General features: G+C 35.2%; 4 protein-coding genes across 8 annotated transcripts; 2 read left to right on the top strand and 2 right to left on the bottom strand.

Annotated features, from left to right (window-relative positions):
- The first annotated feature begins 6,664 nt into the window (after positions 1–6,664).
- On the top strand, positions 6,665–7,195 carry LOC115626535. The gene has a single exon (XM_030521914.1). The coding sequence runs from the start codon at positions 6,665–6,667 to the stop codon at positions 7,193–7,195; it is 531 nt and encodes a 176-aa protein (XP_030377774.1).
- A 2,242-nt stretch (positions 7,196–9,437) lies between these two features.
- Positions 9,438–11,751, top strand: LOC115626455. 2 transcript variants are annotated; one of them, XM_030521834.1, is made up of 6 exons: positions 9,438–9,584; positions 9,632–9,973; positions 10,032–10,314; positions 10,454–10,692; positions 10,750–11,433; positions 11,496–11,751. In XM_030521834.1, the coding sequence occupies exons 1-6, from the start codon at positions 9,451–9,453 to the stop codon at positions 11,596–11,598; spliced, it is 1,785 nt and encodes a 594-aa protein (XP_030377694.1). In that variant the 5' UTR covers positions 9,438–9,450; the 3' UTR covers positions 11,599–11,751. The 2 variants fall into 2 exon arrangements, with proteins under 2 accessions (XP_030377694.1, XP_030377695.1); XM_030521835.1 differs by lacking the exon at positions 11,496–11,751 and having other exon boundaries at positions 10,793–10,820.
- Positions 11,752–15,180: 3,429 nt separating this feature from the next.
- LOC115626272 (ELAV-like protein 2) lies at positions 15,181–22,507 on the bottom strand. 4 transcript variants are annotated; one of them, XM_030521591.1, is made up of 11 exons: positions 22,392–22,507; positions 20,991–21,148; positions 20,833–20,927; positions 20,260–20,645; positions 19,844–19,947; positions 19,635–19,788; positions 18,949–18,963; positions 18,307–18,336; positions 17,855–18,137; positions 17,417–17,594; positions 15,181–16,835 (listed from the first exon to the last, which is right to left on the bottom strand). In XM_030521591.1, exons 4-11 carry the CDS (start codon positions 20,630–20,632, stop codon positions 16,674–16,676), a joined length of 1,299 nt encoding a protein of 432 aa, XP_030377451.1. In that variant the 5' UTR covers positions 20,633–20,645; positions 20,833–20,927; positions 20,991–21,148; positions 22,392–22,507; the 3' UTR covers positions 15,181–16,673. The 4 variants fall into 4 exon arrangements, with proteins under 4 accessions (XP_030377451.1, XP_030377452.1, XP_030377453.1 ...); XM_030521592.1 differs by lacking the exon at positions 18,949–18,963 and having other exon boundaries at positions 22,392–22,505; XM_030521593.1 differs by lacking the exon at positions 18,307–18,336 and having other exon boundaries at positions 22,392–22,504.
- LOC115626534 (A-agglutinin anchorage subunit-like) lies at positions 15,876–16,418 on the bottom strand. Its single transcript, XM_030521913.1, has one exon. It carries the CDS (start codon positions 16,416–16,418, stop codon positions 15,876–15,878), a length of 543 nt encoding a protein of 180 aa, XP_030377773.1.
- Positions 22,508–26,645: the final 4,138 nt, after the last annotated feature.

Raw genomic sequence — 26,645 nt, 5'->3', positions numbered from 1 at the left:
TGACAACGACAACTAAGCAGGGAATCCTGATGGCTATCAAAATTACCAATGCAATCTTATGGATTTTGACGGCGGCCATGTGCATAGCGAACCATATAGGGAGCGAAATAATCATGAATGTGTTGTTTTTTTAATGACAACATGTTAACAGATACTGAAATTTTGCTGACATATCAAGAGGGCTATAAAAAAATATGACCTGGATCAAACTGATACTGAGCAAATGTTCTTCAAACGATATTAGAAACCGGTATCAAGAGTTAACCCAAATTTCGAATTCGAACATTGATTTGCATATCTCCAGGCCGAAAATGCAATAGCCAAGTTGGCTGACCAACTGGGCAGAGCTTTTAATTGTTCTGCAGGGAATACGTGTTTTGCATGCTCGCCAAAATTGTTTTCATTGTGTATTTCATACACGTATGCGAGCGAAGCATCAACGTTTGACGCTCTCTAATTAGCCAACTAGAAAAATGTCGGAGCGACTACACAACAACAATGAATAACTTCACCGACCTTAAATCCATGATAGCAACGCAGCAATTTCTTTGTTGATAAATATACATATGTATGTAAAAATTAAATATATATACATAATTGTTGCGGCCCGATTTCCTTTAAGTGAAAGGCCTCCCTTGATTTAAGACTAAATTCCTATTACTGTTACTCTTTTTAAAACTAATCCACCAGCGTTTAAAAATATGCCAACAGGAGAAACCCTTCAATAGGAGAGAAGTGCGAGACGGCAGAAGTCAGACGCCAAACGGTAAGTGAACTGTGTTTCTCTTGTAAAGGTGCAGCGCAAAAAATTGCGCAACAATAATGCCAAGGAAAAATAGGTCGCCACAAGGAGGAGGATTGCCATTGCTGGCTGGTTGCTCAGTTGACCTCGAGAATTTCAGCTATTATACCAAATGCAATCACATGCTCATACACTATAAAAAATAAGAACGGACGGCTGGGGTAATAGGGGGCCAATTTTTAAGGATCCAGATCCCTGATCCCCCGCCTAATATTATTTATAGCTTTAAAAAAGCTTACAAAACCACAAATTCAAATTTAAAGTATATATTTTTTATATTTTTTATGAGACCCCTTGTGGTTTTGTTGAATATAACGCCCACACGGCATGGCAAATATGGATATCTACAAGTATGATGAATTACAATCAGTAATACAGTTATATACTTAGTAAGTAGTACTATGTCCTTTCTGTAGGTAATGGATTAAATGATCAATGGAAGCTATACCTACATATTGGTTTCTCAAAGCAGCATTTCGAATTCGTTCTAAATATCAATCAAATTACTTTTTAGCCAGAAAATTTTCCATACTGTATTGGGACTTTGCACAGTGAGTTGCTACGTTTTTAGAGCTAAACAACTTTGTAAGTTTGGCTTTTACCTTTGTTCATTTTATTCGGTTTGGTTATTTTTTTTTTTTTTTTTTTTTTGTTACTTTGCGTGGTTTTTTTTAATTAAATGGCACATATTCGTCGTTATTTAAAATAGGATTTAAACATTGCTCAGAATATACTCAAAATAATAGCCACGATTCTACTTACATATACATACATTTAAATAATGTTTTAAATTGCATATTGTATGCATAGATATGTATATTAATATATATTAATTAATTAAAAATTCTTTCCTCGCCATTTCATTAAATTTGTGCTTAAGAATGCGTAATGATATAAAATGAATTGCGATTTTAGCAATGACAGTTTTGGACACACACACTTTCTACATTACAATTGAGTTGACACGGCATTTTGGAGCAAATTTGTTGTGAATTCTTTGAACGAGTTCAAAATACATGCGATTTTGTACATGAGAACGACTATTAAACAAATTTACCTGAGAGAAGTAATCGAAACAAATTTAAATTAAATGTTGTCTTTACCCTCCAGAGACATATTCTTGTTTAAGCCGAAGACAGAAATGAAAAAGTGAAGTTAGCATACATAAAAGTTTTTTAAGCATACAGCATACAAACCGAATAGGGCGTGTAGTTAGTGAAGTGAAGTATACAATGGCGCCGATCGTAGCATAAAATTAAAGAAAATAAATGGATTACATAGAGCGTAAAATCAAGTACGCACATACTTGTACTGCTAGTTTAGTACAATAGTATAATGGAAACATTTGCTCCTAAAATGGTGCTGCACCTCCAATGTAACATGGCTAAATGGGAAAGTTGCAATAAAATAAATTAATCTGTCGAGTAACACTTGTTAGACTAGTTTGGTGTACTGTTTGAGCCCAGTTGAGGGCAGACATATGAACATATATGAGTATGAAGAGTAGGGCTAAACAGTACGGTTGCGACAAGACCGCTGCTTGGCTCATTTGTTTGATGTCAGACCCGAAAGCTGCCTCATCATCATCAGCCGCAGCAGTGACAACAGCTGAACTGCTCCTTGGTCTTTTGATTTGATATGCGTTGTCCTTGTTGGTGGTTTCCTTCCTTCCTCTTGGCATTTTTTCACAAATACCTCTCACTATGTTGTTGTTCCTGCTGTTGGCGTCAACGCGTCTTTTGTTTTGCTTGTTTCGAGTACGCTCATGATTTTGTTCAGGCACTTGGGGTTCTGCGCTCTGCATTTGCTGCTCGGCGCTCGTTTTCTCGTCGCCTGCTTTCTACTTTTCACACCAAATGTGTTTACTTCTGGGCCATTTATCTTGCTTTGGCGCCTGTATACAATGTACTAGCTTTTATTTCTTTTTTTCTGAGGCTTATTTCATTGAGAATGCAAAAGTCAGCGGCAAAATTCTAAAATGTCGTTACTATGAAACATATTTATTTTGTTATACAGTTTGATGCGCATTTTCCTTGGCTCTAATCATTTTTCTGATAAAGTGATTTTATAAAATACATAGACATATAAATGCTAACAAAATATTTGAAAGTAAACAAAATTAGTTTACAGCAAGCATAACAAATGTCTTCTAGCTCTTATAGTCTCTGTGATCTGGGTGTTCATACTGATAGACAGACGGAGCTTAATCGAGTCGACTTGTCCTGCTGCTCAAGAATATATTCTATGTACTCTGTGGGGTCTGCCTCATAGTCCTTCCGTGTGTTACATTTTTCACTCTTAACACACAAACTTAATATGCTCTTCTACCGCCTAACTAACTATAATTACAACTAATTTATAAAACTCACTTCTGTCTTGTGGGCGTATGTGTAGCACCAATCCGTGCTATGCGTAGCATTTAAATAGGTGTCTCAGTGACTGTGACTTCAATTAAGGGGCCGTTAAAAAGGTCGAAGTTTGCACACTGGGGCGGCTACTGAATGATCTGTCTCAACAGCCTCAGTTGTTGAACAGCGCGCCTACAAATTTAGGGCACACACCCCTTTCGTTTAGTGTGTGTGTGTAAGCTTTTAGGCGGTCTTGCTCTGCCTTGTTGCAGTAACGCGAAAGTGCTTACGCCGCATCTTCAACAAGCCATAAAGTGTATGCACGGTTGAAGTGACTATGCGAAGCAGCAAAAATGCTGCACATGATGTTAAGGGCTGCCCTTTAAGACCATCATTAATACCCTTTCTATTCAGGCATTCTAATTTTTTCGTTAAAGTTTGTTAAGCATAGAAAATCAGTCCGCAGATAAAAACAAGAAAGGAAAGCTAGAGTCGAGCATGCTGAAACCTTAAATACCATGTACCCATAAAAATGTAAATAAATTAAATTAACGAAATAAAATTAAATAAAACATATTCAATACATACATATATAAGTATTTATGTATCGTGCCTGCGTGTGTTTAGGTGCTTGTAAGTGTGCAGTACAGAATTAAGACAACGCAGCAACAACAGCAACAGCTGCACGAAGACATTACATTTATGGCTATAATCTCTGCCGGCAGCTGTTGTTGTTGTTGCTGCTTTGGCTCAACTCTATACTGTCCACTTCCACGCATATAGACACGCAAGGATACAAGCGTTCTATATTTTTGATTTCATTAATTTTATTTAATTAGTTTAATTCTAAAAAATTATTTATGAAATATTAAATTTTTTTTGGAGGAAGTGGGAACAGAGTTATTAAGAGTTGCATTCAACATTCCTTTCATGGCTTAATTTTTTTTAGAAAAGGGTAAAGGGTATTTAAGAGTTAGGCGAGCTCGACCCTAGCATTCTCTTATCGTTTAAAAATCGATTCTTGGATACATATGTGCATGAAGATAACTCTTTTGTGTTTAAAATGTAAATAACTGTACTCTACTGTTTTAATCATACGTCTATGTTGGTTGCATTTATAATATTGGTTTTTCAATGCAATAACTACAAGTTAGCTCTGTTTATTTAGAACTACCCCTTTTAAAGGGCAACAGGCTACGCTTATATATGTACATATGTATGTATGTATGTATATATTTTGTGGAAGTACCAACTGCTTCCGGTTTTTATTATCCTTTGTATTTAATGGCCTTAGACTAAATTTTTCTAGTAGCAGGAACGGCATTCGCGTAGGTGAACCGTAATACCCAAATTGATTATTATTCGGGAAGGGGTCTGGTAGAAATTGGCTCTAAAATGTTTTGCAGTCCATTCCAACGCTTCAGACACATTGTGAAACATTTTCAGGTATTTTATTTGCATTTATTTTCATTCTGAACTTAAACTGGAGTGGCTGATTAAAAACAGGAAAAAAGGTTAAAGTCGCTCGGCAAACATTTGAAGTCATAGCTTAAATAGGCAGCACAACAAAAAAATTAACAGTCTGCTTACACATTCTATTGCAAGTTTTATTACAAAATTGTGTTGCTCTTCTAAGGTAGAGAAGAGAGAAAAGCTTTCTTGTTCTCTTATTTTATCTCTCCCTCTCTTCTGCAAACGATTTGCCACATTCGGTTATTTCTGTGTACCAGGCAACCGCATCACTCCACATATTTATTTCATTTACTTTTATTAGCATCCGTGAAGCTATGTTTTGTTTCTTTTTATCACCTATCAAAAACGTACAACTCGGAAAATCTAAAGGCTTGTAATCATATTTGAAGGGCTGCTTACTGCAACTGAAACCAAAAACGACTGACGCAGTATTGTTTGTACATAGTACATACATACGTAAATGATACATCAATTCCATTCAGCTTAATGCTTCAAAACCGAACAGATTTTAAAATATAACAGTTATATAACAGTTAACATCATGCCTCTATGTTTTCCTTCTGTTAAGATTTTTCGGATTTACGGTCTCCCTAAAGTTACATTCAGCAATTTACGATATTTAATATACGACCAACATCTTGACAATTATTTTGAACGATGAGCATACACATACATACATACTAGCATAGCATGCTGTTAGTTCATAATCATCCTCGAAACATTGTCACTTTAAATATTAAGGCAATATTATTCAAAAGCCCCCAGACAAAAAAATATTACAAATCGATCGACACCGTGATTAATATTGAAGACATTTAAATTCACTAAGCCCTTCGGGACTGCCGCCACATGAATTGTCGGTAAAATTCGGAATTGCAATCATGCTTTCCAAGCCTTCCAAGCATATTAAGGAATTGCAGGACAATTTAAGTGTAGCAACTATTATCAATCAAAAATCAAATCAAAATCAATTTAAAAATAAATAACAAATAAAACATCAAATATCTTTTACAGAGAACCTCTGACCTAATAAAGAATAACAAAAAAAATCTAAAACCAACAAAAAATCATTAAAATAATAATATCTAAAATAAATTTTACTCCTTCTTAGTAACTCATAGCAAAAAGAAGGGTGTATGTGTGTTAAATCTGTGTGTATTAAATGTATAATATTTAAAATTGTAGTAAAAATACCCGTGTGAAGCAGGGGCAGAACGCTAGTATTATATAATCACAAGTATCGATAAAATGGTTGTGTGGAAAAATATATCAATGTAAGTACATATGTCTGTATGTATGTACATAAATAAAGCACAGAGAAAATTGATTAGTCGCTAATTGAACAAATTAATAAAAATTTTATTGCCATTTTTGATATGCTCATACATCATCAACGGCACTTTCACGTAATGACGTACTAAGTCAAGGATGCATTTGACTTTGTGCGCATTGATCCTCCAAAAACAAATCGATTTTCAGCAAACAAAATTACAAACGATTAATTTTCACCTTTACTTCCATTGATTGTGCTTTAGCGGCTCCGGTGTTCGGTTGTAACATTTTTTCGGCACAATGAATTTTACAGAAAACCTTATTAAAATTTCGACGAAAGTGGAGTGTTCTCGCGGGAAGTATGACGATGAATTTACCCTAGCATGTCGTGGTTTTATTGTAACCAAAATAAACAAAAGAAAAAACGAACCACACCGCTTTTTAGGTACCCTTACCCACGCTTTGCATGCATAACATACATTCATACATACAAATTTCAGCCACCATCGCTTCTGATGAAACAGTCGGTGACGCATTTAATTTGATAATTAAATTCAACTTTGAGCTAAAACCTGTCACAGATAAGGAGCGGCCGGGCCTTTTTATGCTATCTGCTGGAGATATTCAACATCCCGCCGTGGTGAATGGTTTTCTTAGCCGCAGGGCCCTACAAGAATGGCTGCGACAAGAAATATTTAATGCCACTTCCTATGATGGTGGGTGCACTTACAAGGTTATGCACCAACAAAGGAATCTGACTTTTAGACCAATGCTGGAATTCGGTTATCAGCAGTGGCCATTTGCTGCACCACCATTGAGAGAAAAAGTGTATCAGTCACGTCCCTGGTATGCTGTGCCGCAATTGGTACAACCGGGCAATGACAGAACTTTTGTACCTTTTGCTCCGAGCTGGGAAGATGATATTCTGCATTCCGAACATAATGCAAATATTGTCGTAAGCCTTATGGAGAGGCTGCGCGATTTTCATAAAATGAAAAAGCTATCCAATTACATGATCAAGACAGTTGTGTTGACGGAGCTGGCGGAGGGCGACTTAGACTGGGATCAAAGCTTAGACATCATTTTTGTGGCGGTGTGGGAAAAGTTAATTCAGCATTTAAATAATGGGAAGCTAGGTCGCTTTCTTTCGCCACAATATAATCTTTTCGTCGATATGTCTGCGGTTGATGTTGAAAAATACTACTACACTGCCAATAAAATATTGCAGCAGATAAAAAAATTGCAGGGTGTTGAAGAAGTAACGTTTGATAATGTAAATAACATCTTCTTTAATTGGTAATTATCCATTTATATTTCCGTTTTTAAGTGAACTTAATCAAACATGGTACATATTTGTAAACTGCTAATATATGTAACTATTTTGGTTTTTTCTTGGAAATAAAATATTGCTTTGATTTGTGACTGCATTTAACAATGCTCGTATGTGTTGTAGTTGTGTGAATTTGAATGAATTCATAGAATTTTAAAATGTACGTGGCGTGGCACATGTGTATGTGCATATGTATGTATATACATACATATGTATGTACATGTTTTGAATTGGAAACACAAGTGTTGAAGTGCAAAATTAAATACATAGCGCCCGCGTGAAAAAATTTAATGTACATTCTACATACAAACTTATCTTCATCGCAATCTACTTACACACATATGTTCGTATGCATGTAGATATATAAGTATGTATGTACTTACAAATGCTTGTACTGCATGACCAGAGTCTGACCCCCGCCCCTCATCCGCAAGCTTTGACCGTTGCCATTCCACCACAGATGGGGAGATTTTGGCTTCGCACGCTTGCTAACGTAGCTGTTCGTATTGGTGCCATTCTCAGAAGAGCTTCTATTCCAAGTAAAGTACAAATTAATATACATACATACATACATATGTATATTATAGAAACGTAGATATCGATAAAAAAAAAAGGTTGCGTAGAAAAAATATAAATGTGATGGAATGTAGGTAGATAAGTACGTACATATGTATGTATGTAATGCATTTGACTATGTCCGAATCGATCCTCCAAAAACAAATCGATTTTCAGCAAAAATTACAAACCATTAATTTTCAGCTTTATTTCCATTGATTGTTCTTTAGCGGTGTACGGTTGTAAAAATTTTTCGGCAGCATGAATTTTGAAGAAAACCTTATTAAAATTTCGACGGAAGTGGAGTGTTCTCGCATGAAGTATTACGATAATTATACCCTGAGGTGTCGTGATTATGTTGTAACCAATATAAACGAGAGAAAAAGCGAACCACACAACTTTTTAGGTACACTTACCCACGCTTTACATGCATAACATACATTTATACATACATATGTATGTACATACATGTATATGTACATATTTCAGCCACCATCCCTTCTGATGAAACAGTCGCTGACGCATTTAATTTGATAATCAAATCAACTTTGAGCTAAAACCTGTCACAGATAAGGAGCGTCCGGGCCTTTTTATGCTATCTGCTGGAGATATTCAACATCCCGCTGTGGTGAATGGTTTTCTTAGCCGCAGGGCCCTACAAGAATGCCTGCGACAAGAAATATTTGATGCCACTGGAATTCGGTTATCAGCAGTGGCCATTTGCTGCAGCACCATTGAGAGAAAAAGTGTATCAGTCGCGTCCCTGGTATGCTGTGCCTCAATTGGTACAACCGGGCAATGATAGAACTTTTGCTCTGAGCTGGGAAGATGATATTCTGCATTCCGAATACAATGCAAATATTGTGGTAAGTTGAAAAATACTACTACACTGCCAATACAATAAAATATTGCAGCAGATAAAAAAATTGCAGGGTGTTGAAGAAGTAGCGTTTGATGATGTAAAATCCATCTTTGGATGGTAACTATCCCTTTAAATTTTAGTTTTTAAGTGAAATGAATCAAACATGATACATATGCTACTGTAACTATTTTTAATGTTTCACGGAAATGCTCGCAATAATTAATTTCGGATGAAAACATCAAATAATTGATTGACGGACTAACCGGCTAATTTCCGACAAGCAGGAATACGTAGCCATGTATTTATATAGCTTGTATGGTATAGTTGAGGAAGCCCGAAGGCAGGTAAAGATTTGACCCAACTTTATGAGATGCATACCAAAAACGCTCAATCGTGATGTCTCCTACTTGCTTGTTGTTGCGCTGGCTCAGTAATATGATTTTTGCTTAGACCAAAGCGGTTACATAAGCAGTCAAGCAGTACAAGTATTTGTATGTATGTAAATACATATATAAATTATTAAAACGAGCAGTCCCGTTTTGGAAGACGTGTGCGAAATCAACTGCATATGTATGTAATACACCGAGTATGATCACCAATTATACAGGAGAGACAGTTTTTTATGAGATTGAAACAAACGTCCCATTCAATAATCTAATTGTGAAAAATATATGTACACATAAGTTAAAATTTAAACTTCAGCTGTGTACTGACAGTTTTGGGACTTCATCGTGTACTGAATTAGAAAATATTTCACATTCGAAGCAACCAGTCGTGGGTTTCTATTTTATATATAAATACTATAAATATGGCTGTTTCTACGTGTACAGGCGTTTTAAAACCGCTGCCACCGGTTTATCAAAAACTTGTAATAAAGAATTTAACCATCATACGTCCACCCATGCTAAAAATATACTATTGGGATAGTTTCGATATTACAGGGTGAGTAGTTTTTTTACGCAAGACTTTTGCTAATTTTTTGTCATTAGCCTAAACAAGAAGCTGAAGTCAAATAAGAAGGAACATGAGCACTTCTTCGACATGCCAATGCGTCTTATTCACAGCCATCCACTCAAGATGATATTTTGGATACAGAATCTCTCAGCCAAGCCCCTTGAACTCACTTTAAAACGTATACAGAACTGCGAGTGTGTTCCGCTTCAGACACGGGTCGGATTTAATCAATTTCGGCAGCTTTTCCACTGCCCCCACCGCCGACTCATCAACATTTCCCAGGAGCATTTACGTATGAAGCCGGACGAGGTTTTAGCGTTATCTGTAACCGGATACTTTTACCTTTACGGTGCACATGCTCTCAGCTTCGAAGTGCAGTAAGTCCACCAACCAGTTAGTGTAGTAAGCCTTACTTTTATGAAGCGCTTTTCTCAGGACTAGTGATGAGAGACAATTTCTGTGGCACTTCAAATTGGAAATCTCCGCCTTTGATCTTGAAAAGTGTTTAGTCACCAAGGAGCTGCTGCCAGTGAACATAAAACATTTTCAACGCGTTACTCAACCGATTTGGGTGCAGAATATAAGTATGATGAACTTGGCATTCTCGTTTGCTACACGTGATCGAGGCCTGAAACTGCATAATTCTAATTTAACTGTACCTCGTCAGAGTGTATGGCCATTAATGGCAGAATACCGACCATTGGACTATGAGAATGAGGTAGGTGATGAGAGGGGCAAGTCTTGTGGTATGGAAAGACAATTTAGTATATAGAATTGACAAACTTAGAAACATTCTTTACTCTGCCGCTTTTAAGCAGTTTTAATATATTTATATCCCCCACAATCATATATGTTAGCTCGAAGTAACGTTGATCCATGATAATGCTAAGATTTGCTATAAAATCAAAGCACGCGGAGTACTGGAGGATGAAGCGGAAATATCTGACATGCCTTTAAAGGATACGGAATGCTCTGAATATCTTTACGTGATCTATCCGAATCGCTTGGATTTTGAAATATGTTTAAAAGAGAGTCGCACACAGGTAGTTAATGTACACAACTATGGACAGAAGTGCATGGAATTTCGCTGGCAAAAGTAAGCATTGGCATATTTAGCTGTTAAGCAATCAAATAATTAGTATACTTCTATCAGTTACATCATACATGAATTTCTTTCCATAACCTTCGAGCCGCAGGTATTTAGGCTAAAAGGTCATCACTCAAAACTTTGCCAAATAAAACTAACCGTTCACGAACGGTTGTTGCACTTCCGTCGCATTCCCCTCGTACTAGAAGTACATAATATCTTGGACCGTACTACCCAAATAGCCAAGGCAGAATTAGCTGAAATCGAGTCCATCGATGACCCGAAATGGATGGGAGATAGCTATTTAGAACATGTATTTCTGCAAATGAACATACGCACTATTGTACACGCAGCGAAAGATATAGAAAAAGAAACTATAGAGAGCGTCGATACGCATGCTGGAGGTGACGCAACAATTTGTGCCGGTGGTAATACCCCAAATCCCAATAAAGATGTAGAAGCCGGCGAAGAGCTGGAGCCCAAGACTCCCGAACAACTACGCGATGAATTGATTAAACGACTGTCCCACAAACAAAAACTAACAGCCAATGAGATTATTGAACTAAGCATGGCAATCGATCAACGGGTGACCGTGTTTGAAAAGCTGTTCTGGAAATATTTATCCAAAACCAATTTCATGCGTATCACAGCCGACCGTAGTCGCCGCAAAATTCTGAAGACTTATGAAATGGTGGTAGACCCAGAAGCATCCAGCCCGCCGGCTGAGCGAACCACAACCGTGGATAGGAAGTTCGTATAAACAGAACCTTTGAATGTCTTAGAGACACATTGACTTTTAATTTCTTCTTCAGCGAAATAATGGAGATCCTAGGTCGTTTATTATTTGAGGGCATAAGTGATCTAGCCAAAAACTGGGTTTTCATTCCATCTCAGTACTTTGAACGCTTGCGTTAAATTTTAAAGCATGCTCGTAACGTTACAAGTTAAATATCATATCATATTGTCAATCAATCAACAAAATTGTGGACCTACATATTTTATATTTGCGTGTATGCTCTAACACATACATATTTAAATATATTTTATTAAATGCAAATATACATATTATTTGCGATACTGTAGATGATTCTAATCTGAGATTAGTTCTGCTGGGAGAACTTAAGCAGAGACTACATTAACCCCTCAACGAGAGAATTGGGCTTCAACTGGTAAACATAAAATTAAAGATGTTTTTTAATTAAACACATCATTTCATAGCTTTATTGAATAAATTGTTCTTTTTCATTTGAAAATTTTCAGAGTAGGCAAGAATGAATCTTAGTAGATCTTGCACAGATTATACAATAAATACAATACGTACATACATAGACCCTATTACTTGGCGTATTTAAGTAAATTGAATGCCATTTTGAAGAAAACTAGTTAAGGTGTACGAGGCAGGGTGCAAATTTTTCACCGTTTCTATGTGTAGTGAATAAGACGGTAATTAATATAATAATTGGAATAGATGACTGTTATTGATGATTAAGATAAATACATATTAGCTACAACAACATTTACTGAGCCACCAATATTTTGACAATGTTTATTAAACGACAAGAAAAAATAGCATAGTTAGTTTATAAGCTACATATCTGACGTAATAAGTATCTGTTCGTGTACTTAACAAACCAAACAATATTTAAATAAAAAAGCCGAATATTTAATTTTTATGTGTAATCAAACGGCTTCAAATATGTTATGTTTAGCTTAAACTTGATTAATTAAATGCCACTAAAGTTCTGTTATATTTTTGCTCATGACGTTTAGATAAAGTTTCTCACCCATTTCATTCAACAATGCTGCTTAAAATTAGTACATTTGACTAAGGGTTATCTACTACTTAAGACGTTTTCAATTTTTTTATAGTAATTTATATACCATTTTAAGTTCTTTTAACGTGTGTATACGAAGAGCAATTCTTGTTAAAGGATATCGACAACATGCATTCGAAAGAGATTATTGCGAACATATTTTTTGATAGAATAGTGTGACTGAATGGACAACGCACAAATTTCACAATTAACAAGTAAGTGCCCGATTTGGTTATTTTATATATTACGTAACTGATCGTATAATTCCTCGTACTTATGAAAAACAAATTTTCATGCTGAAGTGGAGGAATTTAACTGAAAATCCAAATTAAAAAAATATTTCATCCAATTGTCTGTGTAAGAAGTTTCTCTACAGATTTAGTGACATAGTTAAGTCATTAATTGAGACAGTAGTGTATTTGCTCTGTGATTGGCGATAGGCTGATAGATTAAAGAGAGTGCACTACAGCGACTCTGCCCCGATCAGGGGATATAGCACAGACCACTGCAGGCATTGCACAACCTTTTCAGTTTTAAACACAAAATAAAATCGAGACCAAAACAAGTTTTACACGAATTGGATCTGACAACACTATCCCCTAGTTTACCACCACATTAGATTGCATATTTATTAAGTATTGTAAAAGTATAAAAGTTTTCCATACATATACTTCAAATTTTGTCTGGTGTCGCATTCGTATCTCACGGGCTTAAGCTTATATTTGTGGTTATTATTGCCCATATCTTTTTTAGGGATCTCTTTTAGGATATGCGCTTTTGTCTTTTTGCAACGAAATTGTTGAAAAGATAATTGGACAATTTATCTTCCCAGGTCTATATAGCCTTTTAGCCTAGTTTGCCTTATTAGTTGTCCTCATTTCATAAATCCATGTTAAATCTTTTGTTACAATACTAATTAATGATTACGTATGTTTTACATATGATTTTTGTATATTATTGTGCGGTGTGTTTGTTCGATACCATACCATTTAGTATATAATATGTATATAGTACAGTACATTTCTTGTATATATTTAAACTTTTTAAAATACCCTTGTTTTTTGTTATCGGTTTTCATTTATAAAACATTTTCCCTTAAAAAATGTATGTATAATCGATTGCTTTTTGTTGTTGTTACTTTTACTTAATTGCAGTACGCAGTTTGTTTACCTTATCCTCATCGCACACGTACACAAAAAACAGTGCCAGCTTGTGCTCTCGTCTCGATTTGTATAAAAACTTATGTTTTCTTGGTGTTTTCTCTGTTATTTTAGTTGTTTACTTGAACTTTTTAAAAATTTACTGGAAGGGGTCTCGTATGTCTTTTTTTTCAAAAAGCAAGATTTGCTATATTTTCAGTCAAGCTTTCGCGCATGAGTATGATTTTTTATGCAAATTTTGTATGTGCGTTTGTTTTATATTGGTAGTCAACCCATAACGACTTTGCTATTTTGGATGTTGTATATATTGTGTTTCCATTTATTTGAAATATTATTAATAAGTTTTAAATAGCTGCAATAAATCTTGTTCGACATACAAATATGTATGTATGCCTATACGTGAAAATGTTATGCTATGATTCTGATATCCTTCTTTTTCGCTATCAGTTTAGACAATACTCGTATGAGATGTAATGTATATATATGTATGTATGTATAAACATTTAAAATTTTCAATACACAACATCAATATATTGTTAGTCATATCATTTTTGTTGTATACATTTTTATGGATTTGTATATAATGAAACATAGTATGCTTGTTATTAAAATTTAGGAGTTACCTCACAAATACCGATTTAAAAGTGTTGAAAGTAAAAGATATTTTAAAAATAGAAAAGCGGAGTTTAATTCGAAAACAATTTCCCAATAACCATTTCACAAACGATCTTTAGCTACATAATCGTGTTCCAAGCACCATAATATTGTTATATAGAACATCTTTTTTTCTTCAAGTGCATTGTTTTGTTCGTGCTAAATGCAGTATTACATTTTAAATAGTTTATTTTTGATATCTTACAAAGTCTACTAAACACTTTATTTTCCTTACTTAGTATTTTCATATTTCATTTATTTATATAGCTTCGACTTTATATCCTTCAGGCCCATTCTGTTTTTAACTATAAATAGAACATTTGGCATGGATATTTGCTTTTTGTATTTCTTGTGACAGTTAGTTTGAACAAATTCATTTTTCTGAAACGCATTTGTCAAGAAACACACATTTTTGGTACCTTTAATCAATTATTTGTATTGTGGTGAAATTGGAAAGATATTTATAATCCATATCATGTTCAATGTTTAATAAATAATAATGTGTTAAATAAGCAGTTGTTTTTGTGCATTGATTTTATATATATATTTATTTTATAATATTGCATTTTTTGTCAGTTCATCGGTGTAAGCATACTCTTCTATTTCTTTTATTTATTCCTTTTCTTAAAAAATGCGCTTATTAGCTTATTCGTTGTATCTGAAAAATTCTTGTTGATTTTTTTTAGTTTCTTTAAGTAGTGTGCTTCTTGTAATTTTTCTGTTTCAACTTTTCTGAATTAGATTTTCCCCTTAAAGCTCCAAACCTCCTCCAATTGAACATTAAATATATGATTAAATGTGAAGTAACTTACGACCAATCCATATGCAAGGGTATTGAGTGTTTAATAACAAAAATTTACAACAAAAAATTGAAGTGTTTTGAATATGTAATTTATTTTAAGCAAAAGTAGTACATTTAATGTAAACATATCAAACATATTTTGAAGTTTAACATGACCGGCATTTTTCTTCAATGTGCCAAATATGAACGAAGAGACGCTATCAGCATAGTTTTTTTGTTAAACAAATATTTAGGACCAAACTAATAAGTGTTTATATTTGTTATCAACTTGTATCTTCAAATACATATTTCTTTTATGTTCCAATTTAGCTCCTTCAATATTACAATACAGAGCTGTGTTAGATAGAAGTTTTTACATTTTATAAATATTTTAGTTGTTTTTCTTTTAATTTTATAGATTGATTATCTTTCTGACTGAACCATCTATATTTTATATGCCAGCGACTAGTGATGGTACAACTAAATCTGGTTTTGTTAAAAGCGTCAGATCAACGAAACTTAAAAAATGTTGAAAAACAGCAGCTTATTTCAGTTTAAATTAAATGATTGCGAATGAACGAAATTATAAAAAAATAGCAAACCTAAATACATACTCGTAAAATTGTTGGCAGCTGATTGAAACGGGTTAAAAAGTCCGTAGCTTATTCGGCATATCAAATCAATGTAATTAAAAAAATCACGCTAATTTAGTAATTGAATTAAAATATCAGCCAACTTGTACAACGAAAAAGCAAGTTAAAATGCCGATCAATTAAATGTTTTTTAGAAAAACCAATTAGACCACGAGGGCATATTATACGACGATTGAAAATTTGAGCTTTTGTTGGCAGCTGCGCCCGCGGAGCTGCTCCCAATGCCACCGCTATGTTCACCACCGCTTGCGCCGCTGACAGCGCTCGAGTTGGCGCTGTTGGCCACATTAGTCAGAAACTGTGCGAACTCCTGTTGTAACTGAAGCTGTTGCTGCAGCAGCTCAAAATGGTTCTGTGGCTTGTTATATATGAACTTCGTCGATGTCTTCAAAATATTTGTCGAAGTAGATGAGGCAGAGGATGAAGATGCAAATACATCGTGGGCGTCCGTGCTAGCGTTTGTAGAACTGATGGAAGTCACTGTTGAATTTTTTGTTGTTGTTGATGTGGTTGTTTCGTTGCTGCTACAGTTTGTTGAAGGTGGTTTAATCTGACGACTGTTTGTGGGTGTAGTTGTGTTTGATGCTGGACATTTACTTGGTGGTGGTGGTGGTGGCAATAATTGTTGCTTATTGCTGAAGCTACTACTGTTTTTACTGCTGTTTGATGCCATTGGTTTTTGTCTTCGTTGTGGTTGTTGTTGCTCACTCTTTGTATTGTTGTGTCTGCTGTTGGTATTACCATTGAAATTGTGGTTGTGGTTGTGAATCAAAAGTTGCGGATTGACATACGAGTATTTAGTAAAATTGTGTAGGGTATTGGCGTTGCCACCGGTTGAGGCGCTCTGATGCTTCAACACAAAACTGTTGGCCGCTAGCGCCGCAGCCGCTGCATTGGCATTCACAACAGCAGCCAACTTCGTTAATAATTACGTTTGCTTCGTTTTATTTGTCTTGAAACTGACTTGTAGTACCCGATTGCCAAGGGTGTAGCCATTAAGCGATTGTATAGCCACTACGGCTTCCTCGTAGTTTGTCATGGTTACAAAACCAAAGCCCTTGCACTTGTTGCTCTGCAAGTCGCGTATGACCTGTGTACAAAGAAAATTACTTCGTTTAATATTACAAACCCCAAAAAACCAATAGCACATGGCCATCGGGCGTGGCAATGTTTTCTGAACTTGCTAAATAAATATATTTTAGGAAGACATCAGATATAATGGGTCCATATGTGATCAGCATGATCCATTTCGATTCAAAATCTTCTTTGCCAATAAAATGTTTGCACTACTATTTTTTATATAAAGCCTGAATTAAGTGGAATTCCAAAAATAGCGAGTTCCAATGAAGCTGCAGTCAGATTGAGTCCATTAAAATTGCACAACAAACATAATTTTGAAACAATAAAAACTCATTCGACACTGATACGATTCACTTTTCGGTCGACATTTTATTAATAAGAATTCCGTGTACTCTGCATTTCCTGGGCACTAACATTGTTAAATTTGCACGGATTACGTTTATACGGAATTTCAAAAACACCGCTACAATAACACTGAATCCACGAAATATTTATAAATTGCACAAAGTAGACCGTATATATTTGCGACACGTGACCAAAACATTGGGACTTATCTCTCATACATTTTAAAATTGTAACATAAATTCTTACCTTGACGGATTGCACGGCACCGAAGGGTCCAAACAGCTGCCACAAGACGTTCTCCTCTGTTTCTGGCGCCAGGTTATACACAAAAATGCACCATCCAGAACTGGCAATGGTGTTGCCTTGTATCATGCCGTTCGTGATCAAATCACTTGTGAGAGGCGAGTAGCGAGAAATGACGGATCTGCAGAATATCGCACGTAAATATGCATTATAAATAAGTTTTATAACAGACCTAAAAGGCACACCCATTATAAACATTAATATTGCTAGTCACACTTAGCATAATAAAAAGCTTTTAAATTTATAATTCAAATGGTCAACAATAGCTGTTTTGGTGTTATCAGTTTGATTATCAGTTATCAACAAATCATTTGGAACCCAATAGTCAGGATCTATTAGCAAATAATAAAAAATCTTTATTACTTTAATGAAAAGACTTACCCATAACGTCCTGCTGCACTGGGATGTATGGCTGCTGCTGCTGCTGCCGCTGCGGCTCCAGCTGCTGCATTTGCCGGAAATGCACGCCCACCACGAGTATTCTGCGGAGTTATGTATGCGGCCAGGGGCTGCATGCTGTTTTTGTTGCTGCTCGGATTGTTTGCAAACTTGACGGTTATCGGTTCGGTTGAGTTTTTAGGTGTAGTACCGTTGAGCTCCTTGATGGCTCGATCAGCTTCAAAACGCTGATCGAAACGTATAAAGCCGACGCCTTTAGAAAGACCTAGGATGCAAGTAAAAGCAAATTGTATGTAAAATGTAGGACATAAAGAAATATTATTCACATTTTCAGTGTAACAAATATTTTCATAATACAAATTGTTAAAGCATTAAAATTGTCAATTTATAACTGTTAATTGTGTTTGAAAATGTTATAAAAGTAGCATACATACTGGCATCGGGAAAGTCATCAGACACAGCTTCTATTGGGTTTGAGTTAAAACAAAATAAAAACAAAAACAAAACGTATTAATGTAAAAAATTATAAAACACAACATATAAGACATTAAATTATTTAGAAAAAATTGCTAAATTAACATCATGATCAAATCTAAATAGTTAAAGCGTTTTTATACAATACCCAATTTCAAATTTTTTCGAAATTGCAGTTCAATTTTTGATTAAAATTGGCTTTTCGTTGGGAAAAAGAGTAATTTTAAATTAGAAGCTGATAAGTGTAAATAAACATTTGTATGCTTTTTATTTGTTAAATTTTAAGCATGTGCGGGATGTTGAAGGAAAAATTTGAATTTTGTCGTTTTTCAAAGTACCTACAATTGTAAGTATTTGTTTTGTCTAATAGCAGACACTAAATAATCACGTAAATTAGGTTAATCAAATCATTTAAATTGGAAAAAAGACAGCAAATAATCAACTACATAAAGCAAGCCTAGAAGTTAGTGTACCGCGAACATCTAATACACAAAAAATAATATACACAATGCTGATTGACAAGTGAAGAGAAACATTTTGAGATTGCGAAATTAAAAAGCAATTACAACTTTGCTTGGCAAATAAAACTAATGCAAACCTACCCGGCGCGTGTTCATCTTAAATAGTGTTTTGGATCGATTACATGAAAAAGTAAAACCGTATGAAAATTTACATTAATAAAACTGACTATAAATAAATAAAAATAAATGCTTGTAATAAAATTCCTTCATTAAAGGAGCGCCAGCCAAATACAAAATAAAGTCGTGCTCTAATACTGATCAAAAATGTTAACCGATGTAAGGGCGCATTTGAGTTAAAAATGTATTTATTTACTTATGTAAAAAGTGGCATGCTTTTATATTATGTAAAGCGATATTTGTTTCAATTAGGAATTGTCTAGACTCTAGAACACACATATTGAGAAGTCTGGCAGTTGCCGTTTCAATTTTTTTTTTTATATTATTTTTTTTTTAATAGTTTATCAGTTCGACAGTCAAATTTAATAAAAAAAAATTTGATAGATAACAATAAGCTGACCCTAATGTAGTGCTCAAGAATTGTTGCACTGTAGATAATATACAGAAGTTTTAATTTTTGGGAAATATACAAATTGTATTTGCCAAACATACAGAAATAAAAATGCTGACAACATTTTCCACAACTAGATAAGTGGAGCCTCTATTCGAATGCATTTCAAGAGAAGAACATAGAATGTAGGTTCTTTGCTAGCCCAACTTTAACCAAAGCTATATACTATATAAAAACAAAGATAGTTTTTATTACTCACCTGTGATGTTATCACAGAGTATGCGCGAAGTTATAATTTTTCCAAAAGGACTAAATAACGATTCCAGATCAGACTGTGTCATATTCTTTGGAAGACCCGAAACATATAAATTGGCGCCCTTAATGCTCTCCGAGCTGGGGCGAGCAATAGATACCTAATGAATGAAATTACTAAATCAGTGAGTTCTCCTTTAAAGCTTACATACTCACTTTGATGGTTTTGTTCTGCAAACGCAGGCCATTCAGTGAATTGATGGCTTTCTCCGCATCCTCCTGCTTTACATAGTTTACGAAGCCATATCCCAAACTTTGGCCTATGAAAGGAACAAAATAGTTTACTTACAGCAAGCTTGACATGCGATATGTCGATGCTTTTTTTAAGCAAGTGCTGCATCAACTCACAATGTTATATTTTGGAATTTTTTATATATATAGCATTGGTAGTTTACCAATATTATGGTTTAAGACTTTAGAATCAGTATACATTCGCATACAAAAAGAACAGCAGTTTCAGCAATTAATTTGTATTATATTAATTGGAAGTTAGAAAACTAAATCATAAATCAAGCACCTGCTAATCATAATAGCTCTAATATTTGTTGTTGATGCGGTTGTTTTTCACGTACCTGTGACTTTGTCGCGAATCAACTTGCAACTCTCCACTTCGCCGAAGCTAACAAACAACGAGCGTATCTCATCTTGCGACATCGTCTGTGGCAAGTAGTTTACGATCAGGTTTGTCTTAGGATCGGGCTCATTATTATTATTGTTTGTGGTGGCGTTGTTGTTGTTGTTATTATTATTATTGTTGTTGACTGCAGCATTTGAGGCGGCAACAGTAGTGGATCCTGTGCTGGCTGAAGCACCCGAAACAGAGACTCCGCCACCATTTTGCTGAGCCTGGTTGGTGGAGCTGTTACTGACTGAGCCACCGCCACCACCGGCAGCCGCAGAACCGGATTGTTGCGGCTGCTGAACCTGAGCTTGCCCCTCGACCATATTGAAGTTATAGCTATTTTTGTTGAGAGAGAGCATTGAAGGAGTGGTAGAAGTGGATTTAAGTTTTTGATCAGTTAGGGTTGAACATACATATATTTAAGATGAAGTATGCTTTCTAGGTGGGTCTAATGCGCAACTAAAAAATAACTGAAAAGTGTGCAAGAAGTGTGGATGAACTTAATTAAAAATGGAGAATTTACAGCTTTGTGTTAACTTGGTTAATCGAAAAGACCGCTTAACACAGTTTTTCTTTGATGTCGAAAAAAGATAATACTGCTGGTTCACGATTTAAAATCTGAAATGGAAATTAGAAAAAAGATGATTACTTAACTCATATTTAGGTATAACAAATACTCACCTCTACACACTATGCACACGATGAGCAATCGACGTAAATGTGTAATAAAAAAGCATTCGAATCGGGAGAACCCTAAGTAAACCTTTTAATGCTGCGTAATTCTAGGCGCGCGCGTAGTACATTAAGAAGAACTACGATATATGTATGTCCAAAGTTAACTGCAACGAAATAAATGCAATAAAAATCAATTATTTTAATTCAATTTAAATACATGTAAGAAATTTGGTTCAATAGTTTGTTTGTGTGTGTATAGTTGTGTTTATTCTGTTTTCATTTTGTGGCTGCTTTTGTGTCTAAAGAGGGGTATGAAAAACAACAAAAACATCAAAGCACAATGGTTATAAAACCATACAAATGTTCAACAGTTAAGGGAACTGTTGTGGCACAATTCTATTGGCAGGAAGATTGCCAACCAGATAGACAAGTTGCCTGTACTATCGATTTTATTTACATGTCACTTCGAATACAAAACATTTCTTAACTGCCTAATATTTTAATATTTTCGAGCGAAGAAACGTGCAAATCTAAATGTGTCAAAGATTGAAGTTTTGCTTACACATTTTTATGAAACATATAATATGTACATAAATCAAATCTAGACAAACATCTTCAGAATAATATTATATTCTTAAGAATCGTATTATTTGAATGCCGCTATTAAAGTGGAAAATATCATTAAAAACAGAGAGGTACCAAATCGTTTCTGGCTGAACGCCTGCGATGCGTTAATATTAAACATTGTATGTTAGTTCTAGATGTTCTTACGAAAATAAACTGGCCAATATATTTTTAGGCAATGTCAATTATTTGCATACCTTAGATGACATGTTTGTCAATTTGAAAAGAAATAACTGGAACGATCTTCCAGAACCCATTAAAGAAGTTGTGGAGAAATAATACATTATTATTATCAGAATATTTATAATACATCATAACGATACATTTATATATTTATTTATTGTGTGTCAGACAATCTTAAGAAACACCAAGTGATTCTATGTTTACTCCTGACAATTTATTTACGTATAGTAAGTATGAGCTGAAAAAGCAAATTGTGTGATAAATTCGTATTTTTATTAACAAACAATATACACGATAGGAGGGGTGGATGACTGGGCAGAAATCCATATACAAAGCTGCCGGCGAAAGTCTCAGGAATATATGTACATGCACTTGTAAAAGGTAAGCAAATATTTTTGAATATATTTTTAAAACAAAATGATACTGTGGTGGCCTCCGCTGCTCGACGGTTTTTGAGGTTAAGTGGCCGCAAAAATGAAAAACGAACGGACCGAAAATGACTTAAGTCATTTAAAGAGCAGAGCAAATTACATAAATTCAGTGGTATGAGACGTTTCTACTCTGCTTTAAAAACAAAATAGTTAGTTAAAATTAGCATACTCGATAGATCGTTTTAAACGCGATTATGAAACACTTTAGCTTTGTTATATATGTATGTGTTTTGTTTAATACCCAACAAAAATAGACACGAAAACCAAAACAAAACAGTTTTATATAGTTGCAAAAACTTAACGCGAAAAACGTAGAAAAATTATAGGCTCGAATACTAAATTATTTATATTTTATACGTAGAGTTTAACAATAAAAAAGCACAAAATCGAAACTGAACAAACGCGAAACAATTTTGTAATAATAATTATAATAATAAGGAAATAATAAAATTGAACGAAAAGTGGAAAAAGAACACGTTCCTGCAACTGAACAGAACAGAAATAAACTGATTTGGTGAGAGGCGTTGAAATTATTTTTATGCCTTTGGGAGAACACCAGCATTGATGAGCGCGTAGGAGAGCGAGGCGACGCCACTGAGCACTCTTTTCTTGCCAAGCATTTAACAACACTCGCACTGCACAAAGTTCGTATTCTGGGAGAAGTAAACGGCATATGCAGCTCAGGGTACCATTGCAAGATTGCAATTATAGTAATTAGATTTTTAGATTTTTTTTAATTCAGACTAAATTCTACAAATTTGTGTGAAGTGTATTTTGCAACTAAAGCTAATAATATGAAAATTGTGCATGACTGCAAGACATCTGCAATAACACAACTGGCACAAATATCAATACAATCAATACATACATTCACACATACAATACATGCCTCGTTGAAAAACAACTGTCCACACTATACAATTTATTGATTGCAACATTGCTTCAGTTTAGCTATGCAAAAAGTTGTTTCACATTTTTATGTACATACATACGTTCATATGTATGCAATTGTAGACGTCTAACTTCACCGAATTAATTTTCTTACTACTTATTACGATCGAGGACTGCCATAGGCTATAAATCATTTGGTGAACCTTTGTAAATTATTTATTGTCTTATATATAAATATATGTATATTATATATATAGTATATACAGACAGCAAGAATTATGGACAGAAGAAGGGCCCAAAACGCAGGAACAAAACAAAAAAGTGACACACCTTGTATCAGTGGAAAGCAGCCAAAGACAAGAGCGCTATAGTAGAGAAATAGTAGGCCCAAAAGGCTCCATACATTGTTTTGGGGTGCGGCAAAAATAAAATGCAAAACAATGTGCAGAGAGCAGAGCGCAATAGACTAAATAAGAACTGCAGCCAACCTGCATTCCGAACAACAGCTGTTTCCTGAGAACGCCTTAAGATATGCAATAGACGGGAGTAAGAGAGTAAGCTGTAGAGCGAGTTTAAACTGGAAGTACCTCGTATGCAGGTCTGCGGCAGCGACGACGGCGACTGATTACGTTTTTTAGGTTAAACGGTGGCTGCAGCAAATAACTGCGGCCGGCGCTGCACACATGCATTGGCTGTGTGCAGGCGGCGTTTGCTAACAGTTATTATATACATACGCACATATACATACATATATATATGCATATGTATGTATGTATGTCGGATTACCAGAGTGTAGAGAAATATACAGTGGGTTGGGGTGGGGCCTTTGCGCCAAGTTTATAACAAACTTAGCCAATTTTTTACTATCACAGCGCTACGGGCACATCTGTTTGACTGTATGCCTGAAAAATCGACATAGGTGTGGGAGTTTAGTGAATGCATGTAAGTATATAAAAGATATAAAAGCACAGTAAACAGAACAGTTTTTTTGCACTCTTACTTTGATTTTGGTGAGCAGCAGACGCCGCAAACTATGCTGCACCAGTTTGATGTTTTATTTCAATTTTTTGTGATTAACTATTACTTTGCAAACAAGCAGAAAATAACCGTTTGAATTAAACCTTCACATGAACACGCACCAATATAGTTTTAAATTTAACCCGATATATGTACACTCAGGTGCATATTTAGTATGAGTATATGCATATATATACATATATATACATGTGTATGCTAGATGTATTATACCAAGAACAATTTATAAACGACGACGATACGACGAAATTCAAAAAACACAACTTGCTGCCGGAGAGTGCAAGAACTAAATGATTAAAGCACACAATTGCCGTTAGGATAAATGCAGGCAGGACATGGGACGACGATGACGGCCGCAGCGCAGCCCGCAGCAACGCAGTTGTGCAGCCTTTGGAAGAGAAGCGCACAGCTCAGCTCGAAAACACGGATATGGCAGCAGAACTGCGTAGTTTTTGGTTCTCAAAGTAATTTAAATTCTTCTGCTATATTAAATAAAAGAAAGATATGTATAAGACTTATATAACGACCCAGTTATATCAAGACAATAATATTAAGGTAGCTGCAGATTTGCAGTGTTGTAGCGCTATAAAATTCTCCATTTTCTGAATATTCAAATGGAAAACAAACCTCAACACAGTACAACAGCAAACAGTTACGCAGATATAGGCAGCAGTGGCAAAAACTGAGCGCAACGATTTTAACATACTGGTGCAGCGCTCTCAAACTCTTTGCTGTCTGTCTCTTTGCAATGCTCCAACACTTAGCCGAATACCCTACATTTCACAAAAAGCATAAACAAGGAAATGCATCGACAACACCACCGACGAACTTACGACAGAGTCTCACAATGGGAGAATGCGCACAGAGAGTGCATGGGAATGCCGGCCGCGAACCAGCCAGTCAAAATGGCACCCAAACAAATAGTTAGGCAGCGCAACTGCAAAGTCGTCGTAACAAATGCACATACACGTATACAGTCAAAATGCGTGAAGCAGCATTATGGCAGCTGGCTGAGGGTGTAAGAAGGAAAGCAAATGAACCGAGCTGAGTGCCTGCAAGCTCAACTTGACATCATTTGTGTCAAAAGACCATTGAACTCTATGCTGACGTTGTAACCCTCCTTTGCAACTCTCGCTAAATTGAATTATAAGTTAAAAGATATTCCTGATATTGCAACAGATAAGTATACATACATACATATGTTAATTCTCATTCTAAAGCTAAAGCATTTAACAATTGTGAAAAATAGATTAAAATATTCATACAAGGATTGAAATAAAGCGTTTGTGAATTTACTAAACTTTACATGCAAACAATAAAAAAAAGAAGCAAACTTTAACAGTTAGGAGTTATATAAAGGCCGATCAACAGCTGTGACTTAAGGTTTCTAAAACTGTAGTCCCTGAGATCTAAACGTTCATACAGGCGGACAGATTGACAGGCAGGGCTAGATATATATATTTTGTGGAATCTGACAGGCTTACTTCTGTCTGTTACATTTTTCAATTTTCACAAACCTAACCTCTTGTACCTTTCAGTTCCTAAATATTTTTAAGTAACAAAATCAACCAAATGTGTATTGGACAAGGATCATATTATGTGGTAGATTCTTTCCACCTTATAGGTTTAAAACGAGATAACGATGACCACCCGATACTAATGCGAAAGGAAACATTTTCTACACTTACCTTAGACATTTTCCTCCTTGACAGAAAAAGGGGTCACAATTACGCTAACGCTACTTAGCATATCACGATTATCTTTGGAGTTTCCCTTGCATTCCTCTATGAAATCAAAATCCGTTGGCTTCAATTCGTTTTGATAACCCCAGCTTTTAATTATATTTTCAGAGATCCTCATGACAGTCGGGAGAGTAATGTCACATAAGTTTTTCGTGGGTATTTGAGATGTGGCTGCTGAAACGAAAAGTCATACCACGGTGCGTTGTGCGTATTGTTAATGTTGTTATTGTGAGTGTTGTGAAAATTGGGTTCAAAGTGGGTGCAGGATTAGGGTACACGATGCTCCTTCAGCCTATACTATACATATTACGGACATGGTGATTAAATTTTTATTATTGTGCAGCTTCACCTTGCTGGAAGGCTGTAGTACAAAGTTAAATATCAAGTTAGGTGATTGAAATTAGCAAAAAGTCGCACCTAATAAGTATATGTATGTACATACATATGTATGTATAATAATATATATATAATATATGGCGAAGGTTTAGGATAAAGTGGAACTCATGGTAATATCCTTTGGAGTTCTACTTTTAGATAAAAAGTGAATATTTCATTATTTATACATACATACGTATTTGCTGCAACGCTTCTACTAATACTTCAAAATGCAAAGCGCGACAGGCAAAGAATTCAACATGGCCGTCCGCGTGACATTGGCGTCGATATTGCAGCGCACCATTGGCAATTCCTAAAACTAACTAAATTCAAATATTGTTGCATTTACTTGCTTTCATTAGGATGGTCACTGAAGATAA

The sequence above is a fragment of the Scaptodrosophila lebanonensis genome, unplaced genomic scaffold (assembly GCF_003285725.1).
Source record: "Scaptodrosophila lebanonensis strain 11010-0011.00,11010-0021.00 unplaced genomic scaffold, SlebRS2 tig00000085-arrow-pilon, whole genome shotgun sequence".
Taxonomy (NCBI): domain Eukaryota; kingdom Metazoa; phylum Arthropoda; class Insecta; order Diptera; family Drosophilidae; genus Scaptodrosophila; species Scaptodrosophila lebanonensis.
The sequence above is the reverse complement of the archived record's forward strand: the minus strand, read 5'-3'. Positions and strand labels throughout refer to the sequence as shown.